Source organism: Xiphophorus hellerii, chromosome 7 (genome assembly GCF_003331165.1).
Source record: "Xiphophorus hellerii strain 12219 chromosome 7, Xiphophorus_hellerii-4.1, whole genome shotgun sequence".
Classification (NCBI taxonomy): Eukaryota; Metazoa; Chordata; class Actinopteri; order Cyprinodontiformes; family Poeciliidae; genus Xiphophorus; species Xiphophorus hellerii.
The window spans coordinates 20,133,940-20,152,417 of NC_045678.1; the positions used below are offsets into that span (position 1 = coordinate 20,133,940).

General features: G+C 35.8%; 3 protein-coding genes across 12 annotated transcripts in view; 2 read left to right on the top strand and 1 right to left on the bottom strand.

Annotated features, from left to right (window-relative positions):
- LOC116722786 (protein FAM126B) overlaps window positions 1-1,649 on the bottom strand; it is a 48,704-nt gene extending 47,055 nt beyond the window's left edge. The window contains exon 1 of the mRNA XM_032567081.1: window positions 1,633-1,649. The gene's annotated coding sequence lies outside the window, so the exon portion shown is untranslated. The remainder of the gene's footprint in view (window positions 1-1,632) is intronic.
- cflarb (CASP8 and FADD-like apoptosis regulator b) lies at window positions 1,155-8,132 on the top strand. Its single transcript, XM_032567084.1, has 8 exons — window positions 1,155-1,404; window positions 1,516-1,844; window positions 1,917-2,022; window positions 2,149-2,284; window positions 4,246-4,295; window positions 4,675-4,753; window positions 5,876-6,347; window positions 6,430-8,132. Exons 2-8 carry the CDS (start codon window positions 1,549-1,551, stop codon window positions 6,557-6,559), a joined length of 1,269 nt encoding a protein of 422 aa, XP_032422975.1. The 5' UTR covers window positions 1,155-1,404; window positions 1,516-1,548; the 3' UTR covers window positions 6,560-8,132.
- Window positions 8,133-9,615: 1,483 nt separating this feature from the next.
- The window catches only part of dip2a (disco-interacting protein 2 homolog A), an 89,704-nt gene continuing 80,841 nt past the window's right edge, over window positions 9,616-18,478 (top strand). For 5 of the 10 annotated variants that reach the window (XM_032567810.1, XM_032567811.1, XM_032567813.1 and 2 more), the window contains exon 1: window positions 9,621-10,169. In XM_032567810.1, the coding sequence (XP_032423701.1) occupies window positions 10,046-10,169 (124 nt within the window). In that variant the 5' untranslated portion in view covers window positions 9,621-10,045. Of the gene's footprint in view, window positions 10,170-18,478 lie in introns of all 10 variants that reach the window. The other 5 variants (XM_032567812.1, XM_032567814.1, XM_032567816.1 and 2 more) reach the window with 2 other exon arrangements.

Consider the following 18,478-nt stretch of genomic DNA (forward strand, 5'->3'; position numbering starts at 1 on the left):
AAATCACCACTTCTTTTCTTAAATGTATTCCTTGTTATATATTTAACATTTTTACACAAATTATTATGAAAAGCTTAGGATACCCAAGAGATTTCACTCAAGTTGTATAGCTAATGCTACAGAAATGTTAGTCAATTTTTGACTGAAGAGCCAAAACAATATCTAAAATAATTTCAGTGTGACAATTGAATTCATTATTCTGACTCAAGGTTTTCATCTGATTTAATCTCAGACCAGTGGCATTTTTAGATAAGGATATCAAGGGCAGCAGCCCAGGACAGCATCAGCAGGGAGCGCTTGAGTGTTCAAGTAACAAAACAAAGAAAGGCTTTATTATGTATAGTAAATGATGAGTTGACACCCCATGTTGAGTAGCCACACACACAATGCCATATGACTGGCCTGGATAGCATTACCTGAAAGTCCAATGTCAAGTGAGGCTTAACCAGGACATTTGAGAAAATTACATAATCACAGATCACAATTTCTGTTAAATTTTGTATCATGAAAGCAGTCATGGAGAGGAGGAAATGTTGCACTGACAGAAACCAGCATGCCCCAGCTACCTATCCTGTTGCTTGTTGTGTGTGTGCTTATTGTTTATGTGCATCTTTGGGTGGAGCAGGAAGGAGTTCTGCATCATAGAAGGCTGTGGGAATGCTACAGTAGACAGCTCAAGATAAAGTGCCCTTATGTGCACTTTGTATTTTATGAACCTGTGGTCTGAGTTTTAAACATTAAATTGATGGTGCTTTGTGAAACAGAAAGAAATATCTGCACGTTTTATGACAAATGGGGATGACTTGATCCTGGAGACTGTGATACAAGCTGACATATTAGGGACAATATTTGTGGGCTCTTTAATATTACTGATCTCGCCTTTATGGCATGCAATTTAACTTCCAGTTTTAAAAACTGTTGATAAAGTATAAAGACAACAAACTAACATAACTTTTAGCCCTTGTTTGGGGAGTGGTTCTTAGTACAGAACTCTTGCCAGATCACCGCCACTGTGTCAGGCAAGTGCTCTACTTTCAACTGTAGATATTAAAAATTACCATGTGACAAATTAAAACAATTATGAATGTTGAAGTCCTTTTGAAGTATCGAAGTTTTGCTTCTGCTTTACAAAGAAATCGGAAGTTTGCATTGTTGGTCTTGACAATGGGTCTGAACCGGAAGTCAGCTGTCCCTTCACTTTCGCTTTGCAGGATAAAAATCCCCCCTCGTCGGTCATGAAAGTTGAGGTTCCTTTTAGAAGATTTGCAATCTTAACTTTCCCGAAACGGGTTTTCTGTGACTATACACCACGTAGTCCTCTTCCGGGACTCTGGGTGTTTCCCCAAAAGCGTTGTCACTTGCAGTTTGCCGTTTCCATTCCAACCATCTTACTGAAGCTGTGAGGTAGGTCACGTCGTGTAAATACTTTAGAGACAACAACAAAAACAACCGCGAAACTCAGCTCGACGTTAACTATTGCCATGTTGGGTTAATGCTTTTCTTTTCTTTTCTTAGTCGTCGCGAAGTTGCTTCTATCAACAAAACAGCATGTCTCCGTTTGAAGAATATGACCTTAGGATCAACGCTATCGCGGAGGATCTGACCATTGGGGAACGTAAACAGGCAATTTACCTTTGTGAGAGCTTGATCACGGACAGCAGCGTGGCTTGCGTCAGGGAGACTTTAAGAGTCAAAGTAAACTTTCACGCAGACCCTCCCCTGTTTATAATGTCCATCCTCAGGCAGCTAGGACGGTACGACATTCTAAAACGAGTCTATAAAGTGGGCAGAAACGAGATAGAAAAGAAGATTCAGACATATAGACAAGTTCTCCCAAGATTCAGGTAATATACTTTGTTTACATTCAGTGTCTGCAGTTGATGTTTCATTCACTAATTCAGTTTGTCTTTTTGCAGAGTGCTGATGGTTACTATAAGCGACAATCTCCAAAGGGAGGATGTGGAGCAAATAAAATTTTTATTAGGCAGGACTTTATCCCATGAAAAAACAGAAAATATCAAGGTAAACCCATATATATACTTTTACTTTCAGGCTGAGAGTGTGTATGGGCTTTTGTGACTATGCGCTTTGACAGTGGGAAGGTTTCACTTTGATTGAATGAAAAATCTTACACATGATCTGTTACAGACCTTCTTGGAAGTGATGATTGAACTGGAGAAGCTGGATTCAGTGTCACCCGAAAGAGTGGAGCTTGTTGAGGACTGTTTACGAAATATTGGTCGGCTTGATCTGGCCAATATAGTGGCTGCTTACAAGATGTCAGGTGAGAATATTAATTGAAGAAGTTAGTATTTAAATGCTTCAAATGATTCACGAGGTGCTTAAAAAAGGGAAGTGAAAACGAACAGTTTTGGGGGGGATTCTCAGCTGACTGAGATGGTTCATTAGGCATGCAATGAAGCTGAAGATTTTTGCACTGGTTTTGATAGAACGGTGCAGTACAGTGTATTGTGTGTTGAGGCACAGTTGTAGATTTATCAAGAGGTGCATGCTGACCCCTGTCCACCTCTAAAAACAGTAATAGTGGAAACATGACCATTACATTTGGACCATATGGGCCATGGTGCAATAAGGTGACCTTGTCTGTTTAACCTTTACCATTGTGGGTGGGTGTGTGTGTTACTTATCTGGGGAACATGTGACACCAGGATGCACTATTACAAAAATGCAAGCCCAACAGCTGCAGGGCATTGTTTTAGGATGATATCCGCTGGGAAACCACGGGTCCTGCATTCCAAGTGGATGTTACTTGCAAATGTATCACATCCTCTGCATTGTTTAAAACTAGATTCACCCTGTCATGGAAATGGGTTTTACTTAGCGACTCTTTCAGCAGGACTATGTGTCCAGCTAACAAAGGAGAAATGGTTCAGGATTGGTTAAGAGTAGCACAATGACAGGTATGATCCATGTAGGCCCCAAGTCACAACTTAAAGAACTCAAATAATCTGGTGTTAACATCACAGTACACCATTGAAGTAAAAGAGGGTCCAAAACACTACAAATATGTCTATGCTTCATCTATGTTGGTTAGCTGATACAATTTCTCATTGGCATTTAATAAGATTTGTATAAAAATCTGTCTGGTGCCAAACACTGTTGAGCAGGATGTCATACAATAATCCTGAAGGCAAGTGGATAACCAAACTCAAGCATTAAATTGGAGTACAAAAAATATTCTGACCATGTAACAGAACTATCTGTTGAGTGAGTTGGTCACAGACTTGTAAATTTAACCTAACAGACCTAATTATAGGCAGTTTTCTTAGCTGAAGATTTAAATATGCAACAATTTATTGTTCTGTTTCATAAACATACATTGCAAATGTTTCTTGCCAAGGCCTATGTGCTGTTCACAGTTTCTATTCAAATCCATAGGTCTAGCTAAAACCAAAGTTTTTAAAAATAGTTTATTATTTTTCATTAAAGTATTTCTTTTTACAGTTATTTCAGTTGAAAGTCTGAGTATGATTAACTTTGTCCAAATAATAATGAGGATTTTAAAGGTTAATTAGAAAATATGGTCATCATGTATACCTTATTTAGCATCATTTAATTGCTAACAGTAGCAGACGAGTGATTGTTCTTCAGGTTTATTGAAGGTTTTTGAGTCCAGTCTTTGTTCCAGAGTAATTTCACATAAATGTGGTTTCTTTCTGCAGAGCAATTATAAACTTATTCAGGCATGAAAATCCCTAAATCCAGAGACAACATCATTTTGTGTCTGTCATACATAATATAATTTAGCAAAATAAGACATAACATAGGAGGCAATTTTGTTTCAGATGCAGTGGTTGCTCATATGTTTTCAAATGTTTGTTGCTGCATAAAATGAAATACTAAATATAGCTTGATGGGCATAAAATCCTATTTTAACCCAAATGAAAAAGCTTTTAAACAAAAAGATTTAGTGTCTTGTGCAGTGATTGATTGCAAACCATATCAAGACTGAGCAAACGTTTATATATAAAGACTATTAAAAATATAAAAGAAAAAATAATTTTAAAAATGTCTTGAGGACTTTTGGTCAATTTCACTTTAAACAAATTATAGAAAGTATTTGTCTAGTTTAGATCAAAGTGCAAGAAACAAGTGCCAAGTCAAGACAGCCCTGGCACACTGGTTAGATAATAAAAATATTTGAACATTATATGGTACTCTTTTTAAGCTTTTAGCTAATAGGAATGGACAGTAATTGTCTCTCATTCTCTGTTCATTTTGCAGGTGCAACATCTGAACACTCATGGCCTCCACAACACAGTGGTCAAGCTGCTGTGAGTAAAATATTGAAAAAAGTCACAATTTATATACAGTATAAAATGGTATTACGGTATATGTTATATTTTACATCACACCTTACTGTTATTTACTTTAGATTAATTATCAATAGGTATTTTTACAACTAATCTTGCCTTTTCATCTGATTAACATTAAATACAATTGAATCTATCCCATGTATTTTCATTAAATTTGTATTTGCTAGAAAAAAGGTTTTTGGCAATTAAAATTGTATTTTGCATTATTTAAATAAATAATTAAAACTCCCAAGTTGATGATTTTGTCCACAGTAAATGACCGACTGCTCCTTTATTACTGTGATGGGTTTGTAATGATGCATTAATGACGCATGTATGTTTTATTTTTACATTTTAGAGTCAACCAGACCAGTACAACTTAAGGGCCGATCAAAGAGGAGTCTGTGTTATTATTGACTGTGTAGGTAATGATGGAGGTGAGATACAAACATTTATTTAAGAAGAGATACCAAAATAACAACACAAAACTTTGATTTCCATCCAAAATATTTAGTAAAATGTGGAAGCATTGTAAGTGCAAAGCACCTTGTTTTTATTCCTCTTCATCATCATATTATAACTGAAATGCTGTATATTGCTGTTAGTTTTTCAGAGCTATAAGTGTTTCAAAGCAGGCCCTCCCCACACACAGGTCAAGGTTAACATGTTGTGAGAAAACAAAATTATAAAGAAATAATTGCATCTAAAAGTTGCAGGAGTCTGGCCCTCGAAGACTGTAGTTTGAGACCACAGCTTTAAACAAATCTAAAAAAAAAAAAACCTAAAAGATTTTAAATTCATGAACTTTTTAAGTTGATCAGATGTATTTAAAACTTCTCAATTTTAATCCATCACATTCTGTTTCCATGAATTATAAATATGATATATGATATGGAAATGCCCCTCATGTCCACTGTTGGGTAAGGTGGATGATCCGTGATGCTTTGGGTCTTTCACAACTCTCTTACAATGGCTTTGGAAAACCCAGGAAATTTAAAATATCAAATAATTAAAAATCTGGTGGAAAAAATATATCTGCATGAGCACAGAATTTTTGGGCAATGTCACCCATTAGATGTTAACCCTATGGAAAAGCAATAGGTGGAAGAGAAGACCCAGGACTGTGAACAAACTGCAAACAGGAATGATTCAAGATCTCTCTCTCACTGCTCTCCAAACTTTGTGAAATGTTACTTTAAAAGATTAAATGTTGCTTGCTCAACAGTTGTCGGTATTGTTTTTAGTACAGACTGTTAATACTAACAGCAGTGATACCAATAATTGTACGAAAGGTGATTTTGTTATCAACATTTATTTATTTGAAGGAATTATTTTCTCTCCACTCAATAGTTGAAAAGCTTAAATCATGGTTATATTTTTTTTGCTAGTTTGAGATTACGCGATCACAATAAGAGTCATATTATGTTAAAGGTCTTTACCATAGGCGGCAACACATTTATTCACATCTATATAAAGTGATATACAAAGTGATTGTTTACTGTCCGATCACAATGTCTTTTTTATATTCATGTTTATTCATATTGTCTTTTCTTCCTCAGGAATGTTAGAAAACACGTTTAAGGCTCTCCACTTCAACGTTCTCTACCACAGCATGCTGGGTGCTAATGAGATTTTCGAAACTCTTAAAGAAGTCTCTAAACACAGACAGAGTCGCAACGAGGATGCTTTTGTCTGCTGCATCATTAGCCGCAGCTTAGATGACAATATTCTGGGTACGGACTCGTATGGTAGAGGTCTTCCTGTCAAAAACATCAGAGATCTCTTTTTGGGTGCCACTTGTCCTAAGATGGTCGGCAAGCCAAAACTTTTTTTCATCCAGAGCTACGTGGTTCCTGAGTCTGATCATTTGGAGCAAGACGACTGCGACAGCTTACCCATGAGAGAAAACCTCCCCACAGAAGCGGACTTACTCTGGAGTCACTGCTGGACAGATGAAAGCCAGCTGCTACAAGAGCAGCATCACTCTGTTTATCTAAAAGCACTGACTGATGCCTTAAGCAAAGCCAAGAGGTGGTAATATTCCCAATAAATGTAATCTATGCTCAACATCGTGTTCCGCTCATCTGAACTGCTTCTGTCATTGTCTTTACAGGGAAACGGATCTGCTTGATGTTCAAATGAAGGTGAATGGAGCCATTTATGACCATAACCAAAAACATCCTGAAGCAAATTACCATTGTGATGTAAAACACACTTTGAGAAAAAGTCTTTATCTAGAATAGAAAAGTGACAGATACATTCACTGTCACTAAGCACCTAAAACTGTGGCACTGATCTCACTACATGCCTTATGAAGAACATGTTTTCTGTGTGTATACTGACCCCTAGTGGTTTAAATGAAAGAAGACACTATAGAGACATAATTGTTTATTTCAGTAATTTAATTCAAAAAGTTAAAAATCATATATTATCGAGATTAATTGTAAACATGATGATATACTGTATTTCCAAAGTTTAAACCTGTTAGTTTTGATATTTGTGGCTTACGGCTAATGAATTCCTAAAATTCAGTGTCTTAGAAAATTATAAGAACAATAACACTGCATGTTTAATACAAAATTAAATTTGGGGTTTTTATGACCTGTAAGTTATATTATCAAAATTAGTGACAACAAAATATCACTTTTTCAATTTTTATAACAAACTGTATTCTTGTTTATGTGCTGTAATATTTAAGTTTGTTTTCTCACCCACAAACTATATATATATATTATGTGATCAATATAACATTTTTAGATATTTTTTGTAAATGAAGGACTCCGGGCATTTTCTCATTCATTTTTATTTATTTAATTAAACTGAAAAATATTATTTTTTATCAGCAAGCAAAAAATGTCATTAAAATTAAATTTTACATCAACTCTTAGTTGGTGGCTTATAGCAAAAAAAAAAATCTGACCTCAAAATAAAGAAGTAAAAAATAGATTGTACACTAAGCTACCTTCATATCCTGTAGGGTTTTAATCATTTCAGGTTTGTGCTTTGCTAGTCTTCATGAAATCTCAAGTTAAATTTTTATTTATATATGTTGTCGGGCATGTTTTGCTCATTTTACAAAGCCTTTTATGTTTTTATTCACTTTATATGAAAAACTCTAACTAAAATGAACATTTTTAACTATTAGCTAATCGGGAGCATCCGTAAGACATGAATGAATATTGTCAGATATTTAAAACCAACAAACTTTTCTTGATGAAACTGCTTTCATTCATTTTATTGTCATTAACTTTCAGTGAGGTCTTTGCTGAATATGATATACATGGTAACCCTTCATGTTGATGTACAGTGCAAGGATAGGTAATTTGAAGAGAAATTGGATGTAAAGATGTAAATTCAAGGTAGTCCAAACATGAAAAGCATTACATCATATGAAAAATCTCAACAAAAATCTTGGGCAGACAAAAAAAACATTAGAACTGTTTTGAAAATGTAACTAAGCTGGAATTATGTCAGACAAGTAACTGTTTTCTGTTACCTTGCTCTTCCTTTTACTACTTTGCATTATTTTCTCTTGTTTTGTTAATTTTTATATCTAAAGAAAATTTGTCATTTTGTATTTATTTAGTACAAAAGTTGTATTTTTTGTTTTTAAGTACATTCCTGATATGTAGTGTATTTGATGTATCTAACACATTTGTTTGTACATGTAGTGTTTTCATTAACAGGACCTCATGCTAGCAGAAATGCAGGCTTCAAATTATGAAACCTTGTATAAATTAATCCAGGTTTTGCATGTCTTTTAGTAAATTATTACTCTGATTAATAAATTACAATTTATTTATTTATTATTTACCTAACAAATTCTTAACCTTTGTTGGTTAGAAATATACAATGTCCATGATATATTCATGGACAATGTAATCTTTTAAATACATGTTGCTTGTCATTATTGGGAAGAGGAAGTGGTATGGATGACGATAGAAAACAGGATTTCATCTTTATGTCAACTCTGACAAATATATCTAGTATATTGGTATTTATCTGACAAATATATCTATTTTGGTGCTCAGGAAGCCCTGACTCAAATCTTCACACTAAACTTAAACTAAACTTAAAGGGGTTTGCTTTACCAAACTTTGAAATTGGGTTGTCTCTTATGACTATTTAACTAGTCTATGACCCGTGTACACTCACAAATCTTCTACCACACTTTTTCATTCCACTCAATTTTTCATAAACTTGCTTGAAGACATTCTTTGTAGAGTCTACTTATTTACCATTTGCTTTTTGTAGCTCATCAATAACTGCTATATAAGTGTCAAGTAAACAGTCTTCTCCATAACTCTGTAAAAGCGACCTAACATATATATTCAACCTACTGCTTTGGGTCCCTGCCCTAAAATCTTTGCACAGTATAAATTTCAGGGATAGTTTTGTTGTTTGACAGTTTTAGTAAGCTGCACCAATTTGTTTTCAAAATGGAAAACAGATTTATGTAAACACACTGACAAGAGTTTGATAGTAAATTGAATGCCGCAGTGGTAGCTTAATATTTTACATTTCATTTTCACTTAATTGTTTGCAAATAAATCTCAGTGAATAACTGAAAATTTCTCCATGGGCTTGGGAGTACAATAAAAATAAATTTGGATCCTCCTGTTTCACTTTAGCTGAGTGTACGTACACTGGGTGTGACACTCAGCAAACTGGAGAGAAACCAAATCTCCATAGATTATTTTTAGTTTTTATCTTCAAAAACACTTCATTCATCATGTATTTTATGTAATGTTGACAAATTTAAACTAAAGTTCTTTATTTGCTTGATAATGTATGCTGTCCTTTGCTGACTAAATTAATTGAACTTTTACACTGAATAAACAATGCAACCTGGCAGATTTAGGGAGTTAATTTACACGCTACTTGCACAATGTGCAAGCAAATAAACATTGTGCAAGTGGTTCCCCCAATCTAATTCTGCTCATTATAATTCTCATTGTGTAGATTATAAAATGCTCATAACAATTCCATCAAAAATACTTTATCATTAGTGTGATTTTTTCCTACCATACTTTTTTCTTCCACTTAACTTTTCTTTAATATGCTAAATATGCATTTTTTCCAGAATATTTTCTGCCTTTCTGTGGTTGTGGTTTTCTTTAAATTTCATTTACGTTGTAGACAGCACAGGAATGTTTTTGTAAATCTCGGAATGTTGTAAGTGCCTCAAAAATATGACAGTAGGAGGCAGGCAAGTTGTGTAAAGAGCTCTAGCACAGAGTTCACAAACACACGCTCACACACACCCGAGCTACCCTCGTCGTGAACGCGCGCCGTGAGGACTGCTGTTGCTATGATGCAATGGCGACTGCGCCGTGGGAAGCGAGAGAGGAGTTGAATGAGTTTCCTCCACAGTTGAGGACACACGGCCACCGACAGTCCCTGTGGGGAGCCCACAGCCGCGGACACGCCGATAGAAGCCTTTCTGGACTCTGTGCATGAAAACACGGATCCAGGTGTGTCCACTAGCCTTGCAGCTAGCCATGTCATGAAGGTTGGAGAGATTTCACACACCTTTGCGAGACGTATCAGCAGCAGCAGCAGCAGCAGCGAGGCAGGAGAGGCACCAACACCCTGTTCGCTCTGAGCCGAAACGCACCCAGGAGCGCCTGTACACACCGGTTTATTTATTTATTTTTATTCTTTATTATTAGTCACGTTTTGTGGCATTGTCCTCATCGCCTCAGCGGACCGCATTGTACTGGACCACCATGGCTGAGAGAACCTCCGCCGGGTTGCTCTCAATGATGCTGGAACCCACGCCGGCGGTCGCGATGACCCTTCCGGCGGAGGTCCGGGAGAAGCTGGCGGAGCTGGAGCTGGAGCTGTCTGAAGGTAAGTTAAGCTTGCACTGCAGGTCAGTGTGTCCTGACTGGGGTCTTCCTTTAGGTGTGACAGCTTTCAGGACCACCGCCCTTTATTTTGACTTTTTGTGTACCCTGTTTGAAAACATATCAGCATCACTGTAGCCCCTCTTCTCTGTTTATTTTAAAGAAAAATGGCCCAAATGAACTTCTACCTTGTTGTGTCCTCTCATAACAGGGACTTAAAAGATCAGGAGGTCATGATTCACAATGAATTTAATTCAAAGTGTTTTTGTCCTGAAGTTTTACAATTGATCACAGATCAATTACATCTGATCAAATGGATCTAAGGATCTAACCCAGCAACTACACTGACACACCCATGATACTGATGTATGCTCCACTCAGTCTTCCCTCTGTTAGAAGCTGATCACAGTCATTTTGTGTGTTTTCTCCACATCTTTGAATTATTACTGTAAATACACATTCATACAATTTTCTTTTTGTGAACTTTAACTGATTGTTTATGTTAAAGTGAAATAGTTTCACTGATACCCAGTCGGCAACTTTTGTAACTATGTAAAGGTTGCCAAATATCCAACTGATTAATGTTCTGGGCTTTCAGATTCACTTGGATATCATGAACAAAGAAACAGTACCCAGGTTTACCTTGCTTTTTACATATTTATAAAAAGGCTTAGAAATAATAATAATAAAAACAATACTTTGAATTTTCATTTTCAGTATTGGTCAGATTTTATTCACTCACAAATTCCATCAATTGCATGCAGGTGTGCTGCATAATCCAAGCAAAAAGTAATTTTTTGAAACTATTTTTGAATGTCTTTACTACTAATAGACGCAAAAGCATGCCAAATTACCAAAGGAAAATTGTATTGAACATCGTCTCAAATTACAAATTTCATAAACAATAAGAAATTTACAGTGTGGGTATTTGTTGACCCTAAAAATGAATTTCATAAAAATAACAATGAATATATTAAAATGCATTTCATAAAAATAACAATGAATATATCATTTCTATAAGAGTTATTAAATGAATTAGAATATGTTTTATAAGAGATAAGAGGGAGTAAATTTGTTTCAAGAGTATTTAACTTGGATGTGGAGAGATAGGTGCATACATATTTAATTTTTTGTCAATTATTTGTGGCATACCACAAGGGTCAGTGTTTGGACAAAAATTATTTATTTCTATATTTATAATAAATGCAAAATGTCTGATTTGTTTGGAGTTAGACACAACTATCTTAATTGTTTTGTGATAATCTGCAGCAACGTTTGAATCTGATGTTCTCTGTCTATGTGGAGGTATAGGGACACTTATAAAAGTTATAACAACTGTATTTATTATAAAAGCAGCTTTAAGAATTTTACTTAATGTCAGGTTTTGTTTACTTGCAAAATCCCTTTTAATGCTTCAACTATGGCATTTATTGTAAACAGAGCCCAAAGCATTCTAACAAAGCATTCTGCCAAATTACTCAAAAGGTATTGATCAACACCATTGATTTCAATCTGTTATCTGAAATTTATCTTTGATTAAATAATTTTTTTTTTTTTCACATTAGCTCTATAACCATAAAATCGCTTCAACGGACAAAATGTTGTTTAAGCCACCTCATTGCAGTTTTTTCCTGTATTGTGTCCGCTTTCCATTAGTCCTTCCTGCTTGATCCTTCCAAAGATTGGAATTAGATTTCTTCATGTTTGCTAATCACAGGACTTAACTCTAAGTTGTTGTAAATCAGCTCGTTACAGTGGGTTCATTGGTTGCTGGTAAGCAGAAATCCTCACAATGCACTAATCTGGTCCTCTGAACAAAAAGAAAGAAGTGCTTGTTTTTGTCCACAAAGGGCTTCTGTTGTTTTTTGGGTTAATTCAGTGGGCCTCATTGTTAAGCTCTTTCCTATTATCTAGTAAAATTAGCTAAGCTGCAATAAAGTTCTGCTAATTAATGACCTACATTAATTCTGATTAGATTTGTCATTTGACCCCTTTTGGTTTTTTCCCTTTTTTTGTGAGATTAACAGAGGAGGTCAGGTCTTGAGTCACATTTTAGATGTAATTTTTTTTTCTTTTTGGGGATTGTCTCTGCTGCAGAATCCCACCATGGTTAGAAGTAGATCCAAGGTGCATTCACTTCAACAACCACATTAGCTGCCTCTGTAGCCTCTAATGGAATACACATGTTGAGAAGAGTGGCTACCCGTCTAATCTATATCTGTCCAGTTTCCTCTTCCTGCTCTCCACATGTCACATCCTGCTTTGTCCCAGCTCAGATAGCACTATCTCCTTGCTTTTCTGCCACTGACATCCCAAGTTGTCCCTTTCCAAGTCTTGTCTCCTGTTCCATGTTTGTCTCCAGGCCTCGCTGCCTCCATACTTCCTATATTTCTTTTCTGATCAAAGAAAGGAATGTCATGTTCTGCAGGCTAAAGAGATGATTTATTTTTTGCTGCTCCTTAACTGACTATTCCTGTCTGCTGCTCTGAACTTTTCACCCCGTAATGATGCTCTTAAAATGCGTCCCCAGTTGTGTTGTGTCTGAGTACAGTATATTTTAGGTAACTCATTTCATCAGAAGCAGATGAAAACCTGCAAGTCCTGCGGAAAAGATTTCTACCCTTCAAAATGAGCTCTTCTGCTTGAGATAAGAAATCAAGACACATTTCTTTCATAATGAGAAGCATACCTTGGTTCCTTTTGCATAACTGAGTGAATCATTTGATGTGTGAGTGTCATGAAACATTTTATACATGCAAAGTGTGATGCACACTATCCTATGCTGTTTATCAGACAGATTTGCCTGAGTAGTATCAGTTTGAGGCTATCCAGCAGCACAGATAGATAATATTCCAGCATCAGCATCTAGGACCAGCTGATGTGTGAAATAAACAATCTGCAGCAGTCTTATAACTGTAATGGTAGGCAAGTTTTCCTCAAGGGATGTATTCATTTTCAGATTCTCTTATTTTTGTTTCTATTTTATTGGGTAAGTGTTTAAAATATGTTGCGAAATCTGCTTTGCAACTGTCCAGTTATTATTATTTTTAAATAATGCACAATAATTTCAGAAAGTAAAATGATAACACTCCCACATTTACTTTAGTGAAACAGATGAGACATTGTTGTATTTCTTATGTGGTTTGTAATTATCATCCAGATAATTCTGCAACTTTCCAAAACTGGATTCACCTCCAATCAAATTCTCAGCTTTGTGGCTATTAGAAAGAACCTGTTATCTCTCATCTGCTGACCTAAATGCAGATGATGGCCAAAAGATAGGGCATAAAGGAGGCCAAGAAGATGGATGATCCCCATTATCTCCTGCAGGGAAGAAGTAGATAGCGAGATGTGTTTGCTGAGTAATTCATAGAGCTTAGTCTATCATTCCCTGGGTTTTCTGCCTTCCTCCTCCATTTGCTCTCTAAACCCTCTGATTACAACGTCATTTTTAGTCCAGTGCTGCTCAAGTTTGCATGGGTAAATGCCAAAGCTTTGACTTGTCATTGCCCTTGTTTACAATGCTCCCATTGAGCAAACATTTACAGGGGAGGTATGTGTTTTGCCTTGTTTATGGTCACATGAATGCACTGGAAATGTATGCTGAGGAGTCTTAAGAGGACAGAATAACTAATTCTTTGAAACCTAAGCTATGAATACATGTTAAAATATTCTTTATCATTTGTCACATTGTCTCATTAAGGATACAGGCTCTAGATTTTTATCTCTGACCTAGAATCTGCTGCTGGGTTGACCCAATTTCCCCATGGGGATCATTAAAGTTTCACTATTTATCTAAGTTGTTAGATAAGGTAGAGCATAATTTGCTGTATTCCAGCAGGTGAACAAGTCTGTCATAGGGTAATAGTACTCATAAGATGAGGACAGATGATTTAATTATAACTACAATAAAGTACAAAAATATTAATATCTATATTTTATAAAGTACTTCTAGTATTTGGGATTTTAAATCTAGAATAAATGTAAAGTTATACATATCTGAAGAGCAGAGAGGGAATAATAATTGTCTAATTGGCACAAATTTTTATACAGACTCCTTTACTGTGATACACCTAAAAATCTAGTTCAATGCAACCAAAAGAAGTTTAAAGGTTAAATTATAAAACATCTCAAACATTGACATTCAGAACACTGTTAATCTGCCAAGCAAATGTTAAAAAAAGTATGACAGATCTGCAAAGATATTCTGGAGGAGCTTCAGAGATCTGTTTGTTCATTAGTTGTGCATTAAAACAATTTTGGCCCTTGTGTAAGAATGGCAACAAGGAAAGAATCGTTGAAAGAAAGTAATCAAAAGTCCTACTTTTAGTTTGGCTCAAGCCATGTAGGGGCACCAGCAAAGATATGGAGGAAGGTATTCTGTTCAGATAAAATCAAACTTGTAATTTTTTGGAATACAAGGAAAACACAATGTGTGGCGCAAAAACAACACAGAACAAACAAAATGAATGACCATTTTTCAGATTTTTATTAGTAAAAAAAACAAAACATTTTAGCATTTGAAATAAAAAAGAAAGTTCATGGGGTATTAATACTAGCATGGTATTATACATTTAAAGCCACTTCATTAATCATATCTTTTTGCTAGATATGATTTTTTTTTGTCAGCATTTGTTTTCCAGTTAAACCTAAAACTTGGTCCTTGTCCTGAAAGGAGGGTGTAGTTAGTGGATAGCTTTGGTGGCCAGCTCTTTGTAAACCTTCTCTGTGGAAAGTATGACTGTTCAGGAAACCCCAGTGAAACTCCCGAGTTTGTTAGGAAAAGACCACATCTGTCAACCACTGTTTAGAGATACCAAATCATTCTGTGGTACCTACTGTCCAAAAAGACATGAAATTAAAAAAGATACCACTGGGCCTGCTGAGAATTTAGCCTGTTGTTTCAGACCAAACAGTGAATAAATATAGACATAAATTCTGTATTAAGAGCTTGAAGCAAATGTAGAGGATTTAGCACGATTATTGAAGGAGCTTTCAGCATTGCTCCTGTGCTCTGTAATAGGATTCAATGAGAGGAATGTTGAGTCTTTCAGCCTCCAGTTTGGCTGCTGTAGCTATTCTGAAGTCCAGCAGGAGCTACAGAAGCAGTACTGCTTCACCCCTATCACAGTTTAGTAGGGGTACCATTATAAATATTTCAAGGGTGTGCCTCAGATCAGAGTAAAGCTTCAGATACTTGTGCTGCTCTCAAGCAAAACCGCATTTTTCTCATTGCCAACTTGTGCACAAGTAATTGTGTTGTACATGTTTGATTTCAGTTACTTTTGTTTGTGTCTCTGGGTGCTTTGTGGAGTCAGTCCTTCCCATTCTTTTCTGGTTACATACCACATAGCTTTGTTTTGTTTTAACCCACCAATGACCTACAGTGGTTTTCCTGCATGCCTTGCTCTCTTCTCACTCCTTGCCTCTTGTTTTTTTTAAGCACTCCTCTGCTTCCTGTCTGTCTTTGTACTGTAGGAGCCATGAATATTTAAAGTACTGCAGTATGTCAAAGTGTGTCTGAAATATTTTTTCTCTCGATTTCTTCAACTCTTGTGGAGTCCACATAATTTTAATATTTTCTCCAGATAAAGTATTATATCTTTTGGACTTGTTTGAATTGCTCGTGTTTGTTGTTACTGGGATTTGAACCAATGGTTATTGTATTATCACAACAGAAGTTATTTTTTCACTATTTTTATGGAACATAAAACATCCATCCATCCATCCATTCATTCATTTGACCTCTCTTCCTTGCCTGTCAGAAATGTTTTCCACACATTCACACTAATGGAAAACTAAGATTATATTATTGAAAAGTATGATTAAAAAAACAACTAAAAGTTGTTATAGTGGTTTAATACTCTCATATTTATTGTAGATCATATTTGAAATGAAATTCATCTTGGGAACAATACCCTTTTTTTCAGAAAATGTATGACTTAACATTATGCTCCATTCCATTTTTTTTGAATTTCTAAAAGTACAGTAAATATTTAAGTAAGCACCAGTGCAATTTGCTGACAAAACAGGATACATTGACCACTTCAAGGACACTCTGTAAATTTCATGCTCCGTATACCTGTCTTCTTACTTAAGGCTTCTGTTCTGCCTCAGTGAGCATTTCAGAGTCAAATGTTTGCTGCCCTTTCACTTGTTTTGATCTCTCACCTGCTGAACACTGAAACTCCATGAAGTTTCAGTTCATGGAGGTTCATGGCCTCCTTAAGGCATTGAAAGAGAGTTTTAAAAAAAATGAGTAGCACATTTCTAGGTAAATGCTATGAATATAGGATATTTTCTGTCCCAGTTCAGGGAACCTATGATATATACAGTGCAGTGAAATCAAGACGCGAATTAAAGTGTTTGTGAAGGGCTGAGAGTTTTAAGAAGTGTGAAGAGAAATAGAAGTGTGAAGAAGTATTATACTTTTTAGATGCCAAAGTAAAAACTAAATTTTTTCTCTCAACATCAATTATTATCGTCTGATGTTTGATTCTAAACAACCTTGCTTAATGTTTTCCTTCTATACTTAAATACTTGGGATGGGGTGGCCATTTCAAATTACCATAGGGTCACATTAGTAGCTTCATCACAATGTTTTTAAAGTGCTTATTGTGCTTAATATTTCATGTTTTTGCTGTTCTACTATCTCTATATTAACACAAGTGAGCTGCTTAAGAAACAAACAGCTCATGGTTTCTCAGCCAACTAACTAATGCTAAGATACATTTGACCTTTTAACTTCACCAAATTTTATATTATGAAAAGTTTGTTGCAATATTTGTGCACATAGTAAGATTATCAAGATAATTTTGTATATTCTAAGCCGCACACTGAAGTCTGTAATTCTGTATCAGACTATTTTTAGCAGGAGCTGACACTGACACACACACTGTGAGCACAATATTTTAATTCAAAATAAAATCACCACATTTGTGTTTGGGTGAAAAATTAATTTAGGATTTTCTCCTTAACTTATGACTCTTTCTCTTTGTAGCCTCAGTAGGATTACATAACTCAGTCTGTTAAGTAGCATTCGTAGACTTTTATCTGCACTGCATGTCATCACAGTCCTTATTCCTGAAACACTTTGTTAGAAAGGAAATTAGTTTGATGTATCATGTGATAATATATATTGTGATAAAAAGTAGAACTGTTGTGACAGTATTGCGTCCTTTTTATTTATAGAGTTGTTCCAGCATTAGCCAATGAGCCAATGAGGTTGATGATAAATTAACTTTTACAAATGTTAGAAGTGGTAATTTATAGCATTTTAAAATTCCTATGAATAAAAATGAGTCATCCCAGTCTGGTCAGGGCTGTCAACGGTTAGTGACTTTCTGTGACCTTTTTAGTGGGAGGGTTTTCAGAGTTCAACCTGCTCAGCGTGACTTCACCATGAAGAATCTATTGAACACAGAGAACCAATAAGTAACCTTGTTCTAAGGCTGCCTGGAGAAAAAAATAAATATGGTTTCCTGACCACCTTATACACTGTGGTTCATGTATCAGGCTAAGAAAATTCAAATATTAAACTGCAAGATGGAGTTTGAAGTTCCTCTAAAAGCAGAAGAAGGAACAGTAAAGAGGAGCCAGGAAACATGCAATCCTGTTTTTTTTTTTCTCTCTTTTTGCTTTGTTTGATCAATGTGAGAGCCTGCACAGGTGTTGTGGGCAGATCAGAGACAAATGCGACTGGCTGGATCAGGAACCTTTCTGGTGGAAAAACAAACAGACAGAAAATGTCTGGAATGTGCTGTGACCTATGAACTTAAACGTGAGCAGAGGGCTTTCCACTACTGGAGGGCACGGCAGCATTAAACAACACAGCCTATTGCTTTGTATGCTTTCTCTGCCTTTTAAAGAAAAAGAGCTACCCCCTTTTTACTTCATGCCCTTGGACGTCCCAGCAGATTATGGGAGGGAAGAACCGTGTACGCTGGTTTCTTTTTTTGTTATTGTAGGTCCAAAGGCAGTTTTCTTCCCCTTTAGATGTAAAGCTTAACTTGGCAGACACAAACCGCATACCAGAAAATGTGCGTACACTGTGTGTACACTCTGTTCAGGCAGACAGTTTTAGGTGAGCTGTGCTGCCTTTGCTCTCCAAAGACTTTTCCCCTGTGTGTTATTCAACTTGCAGTGAGGGAGGAAAAAATGAAATGCAAAGTGAGGGCAAGTTAGGATTGCATGTAAAGCTTTTAAAACACCTCAGGAGACTATTGATTTTTGCAGTCAGTTTTTAGCTAATCTTTAGAATAAATTTAAAAAAAAAAATTCTAAATGCTGTTATTGGTGCTTTTATATTCAGAT

Coding starts and splice junctions, on each gene's coding strand:
- cflarb (XM_032567084.1), top strand. CDS start 1,549: ATGTCTCCGTTTGAAGAATATGACCTTAGGATCAACGCTATCGCGGAG. Junction 1,845..1,916: donor CAAGTTCTCCCAAGATTCAG/GTAATATACTTT, acceptor GTCTTTTTGCAG/AGTGCTGATGGTTACTATAA. Junction 6,348..6,429: donor GCCTTAAGCAAAGCCAAGAG/GTGGTAATATTC, acceptor TTGTCTTTACAG/GGAAACGGATCTGCTTGATG.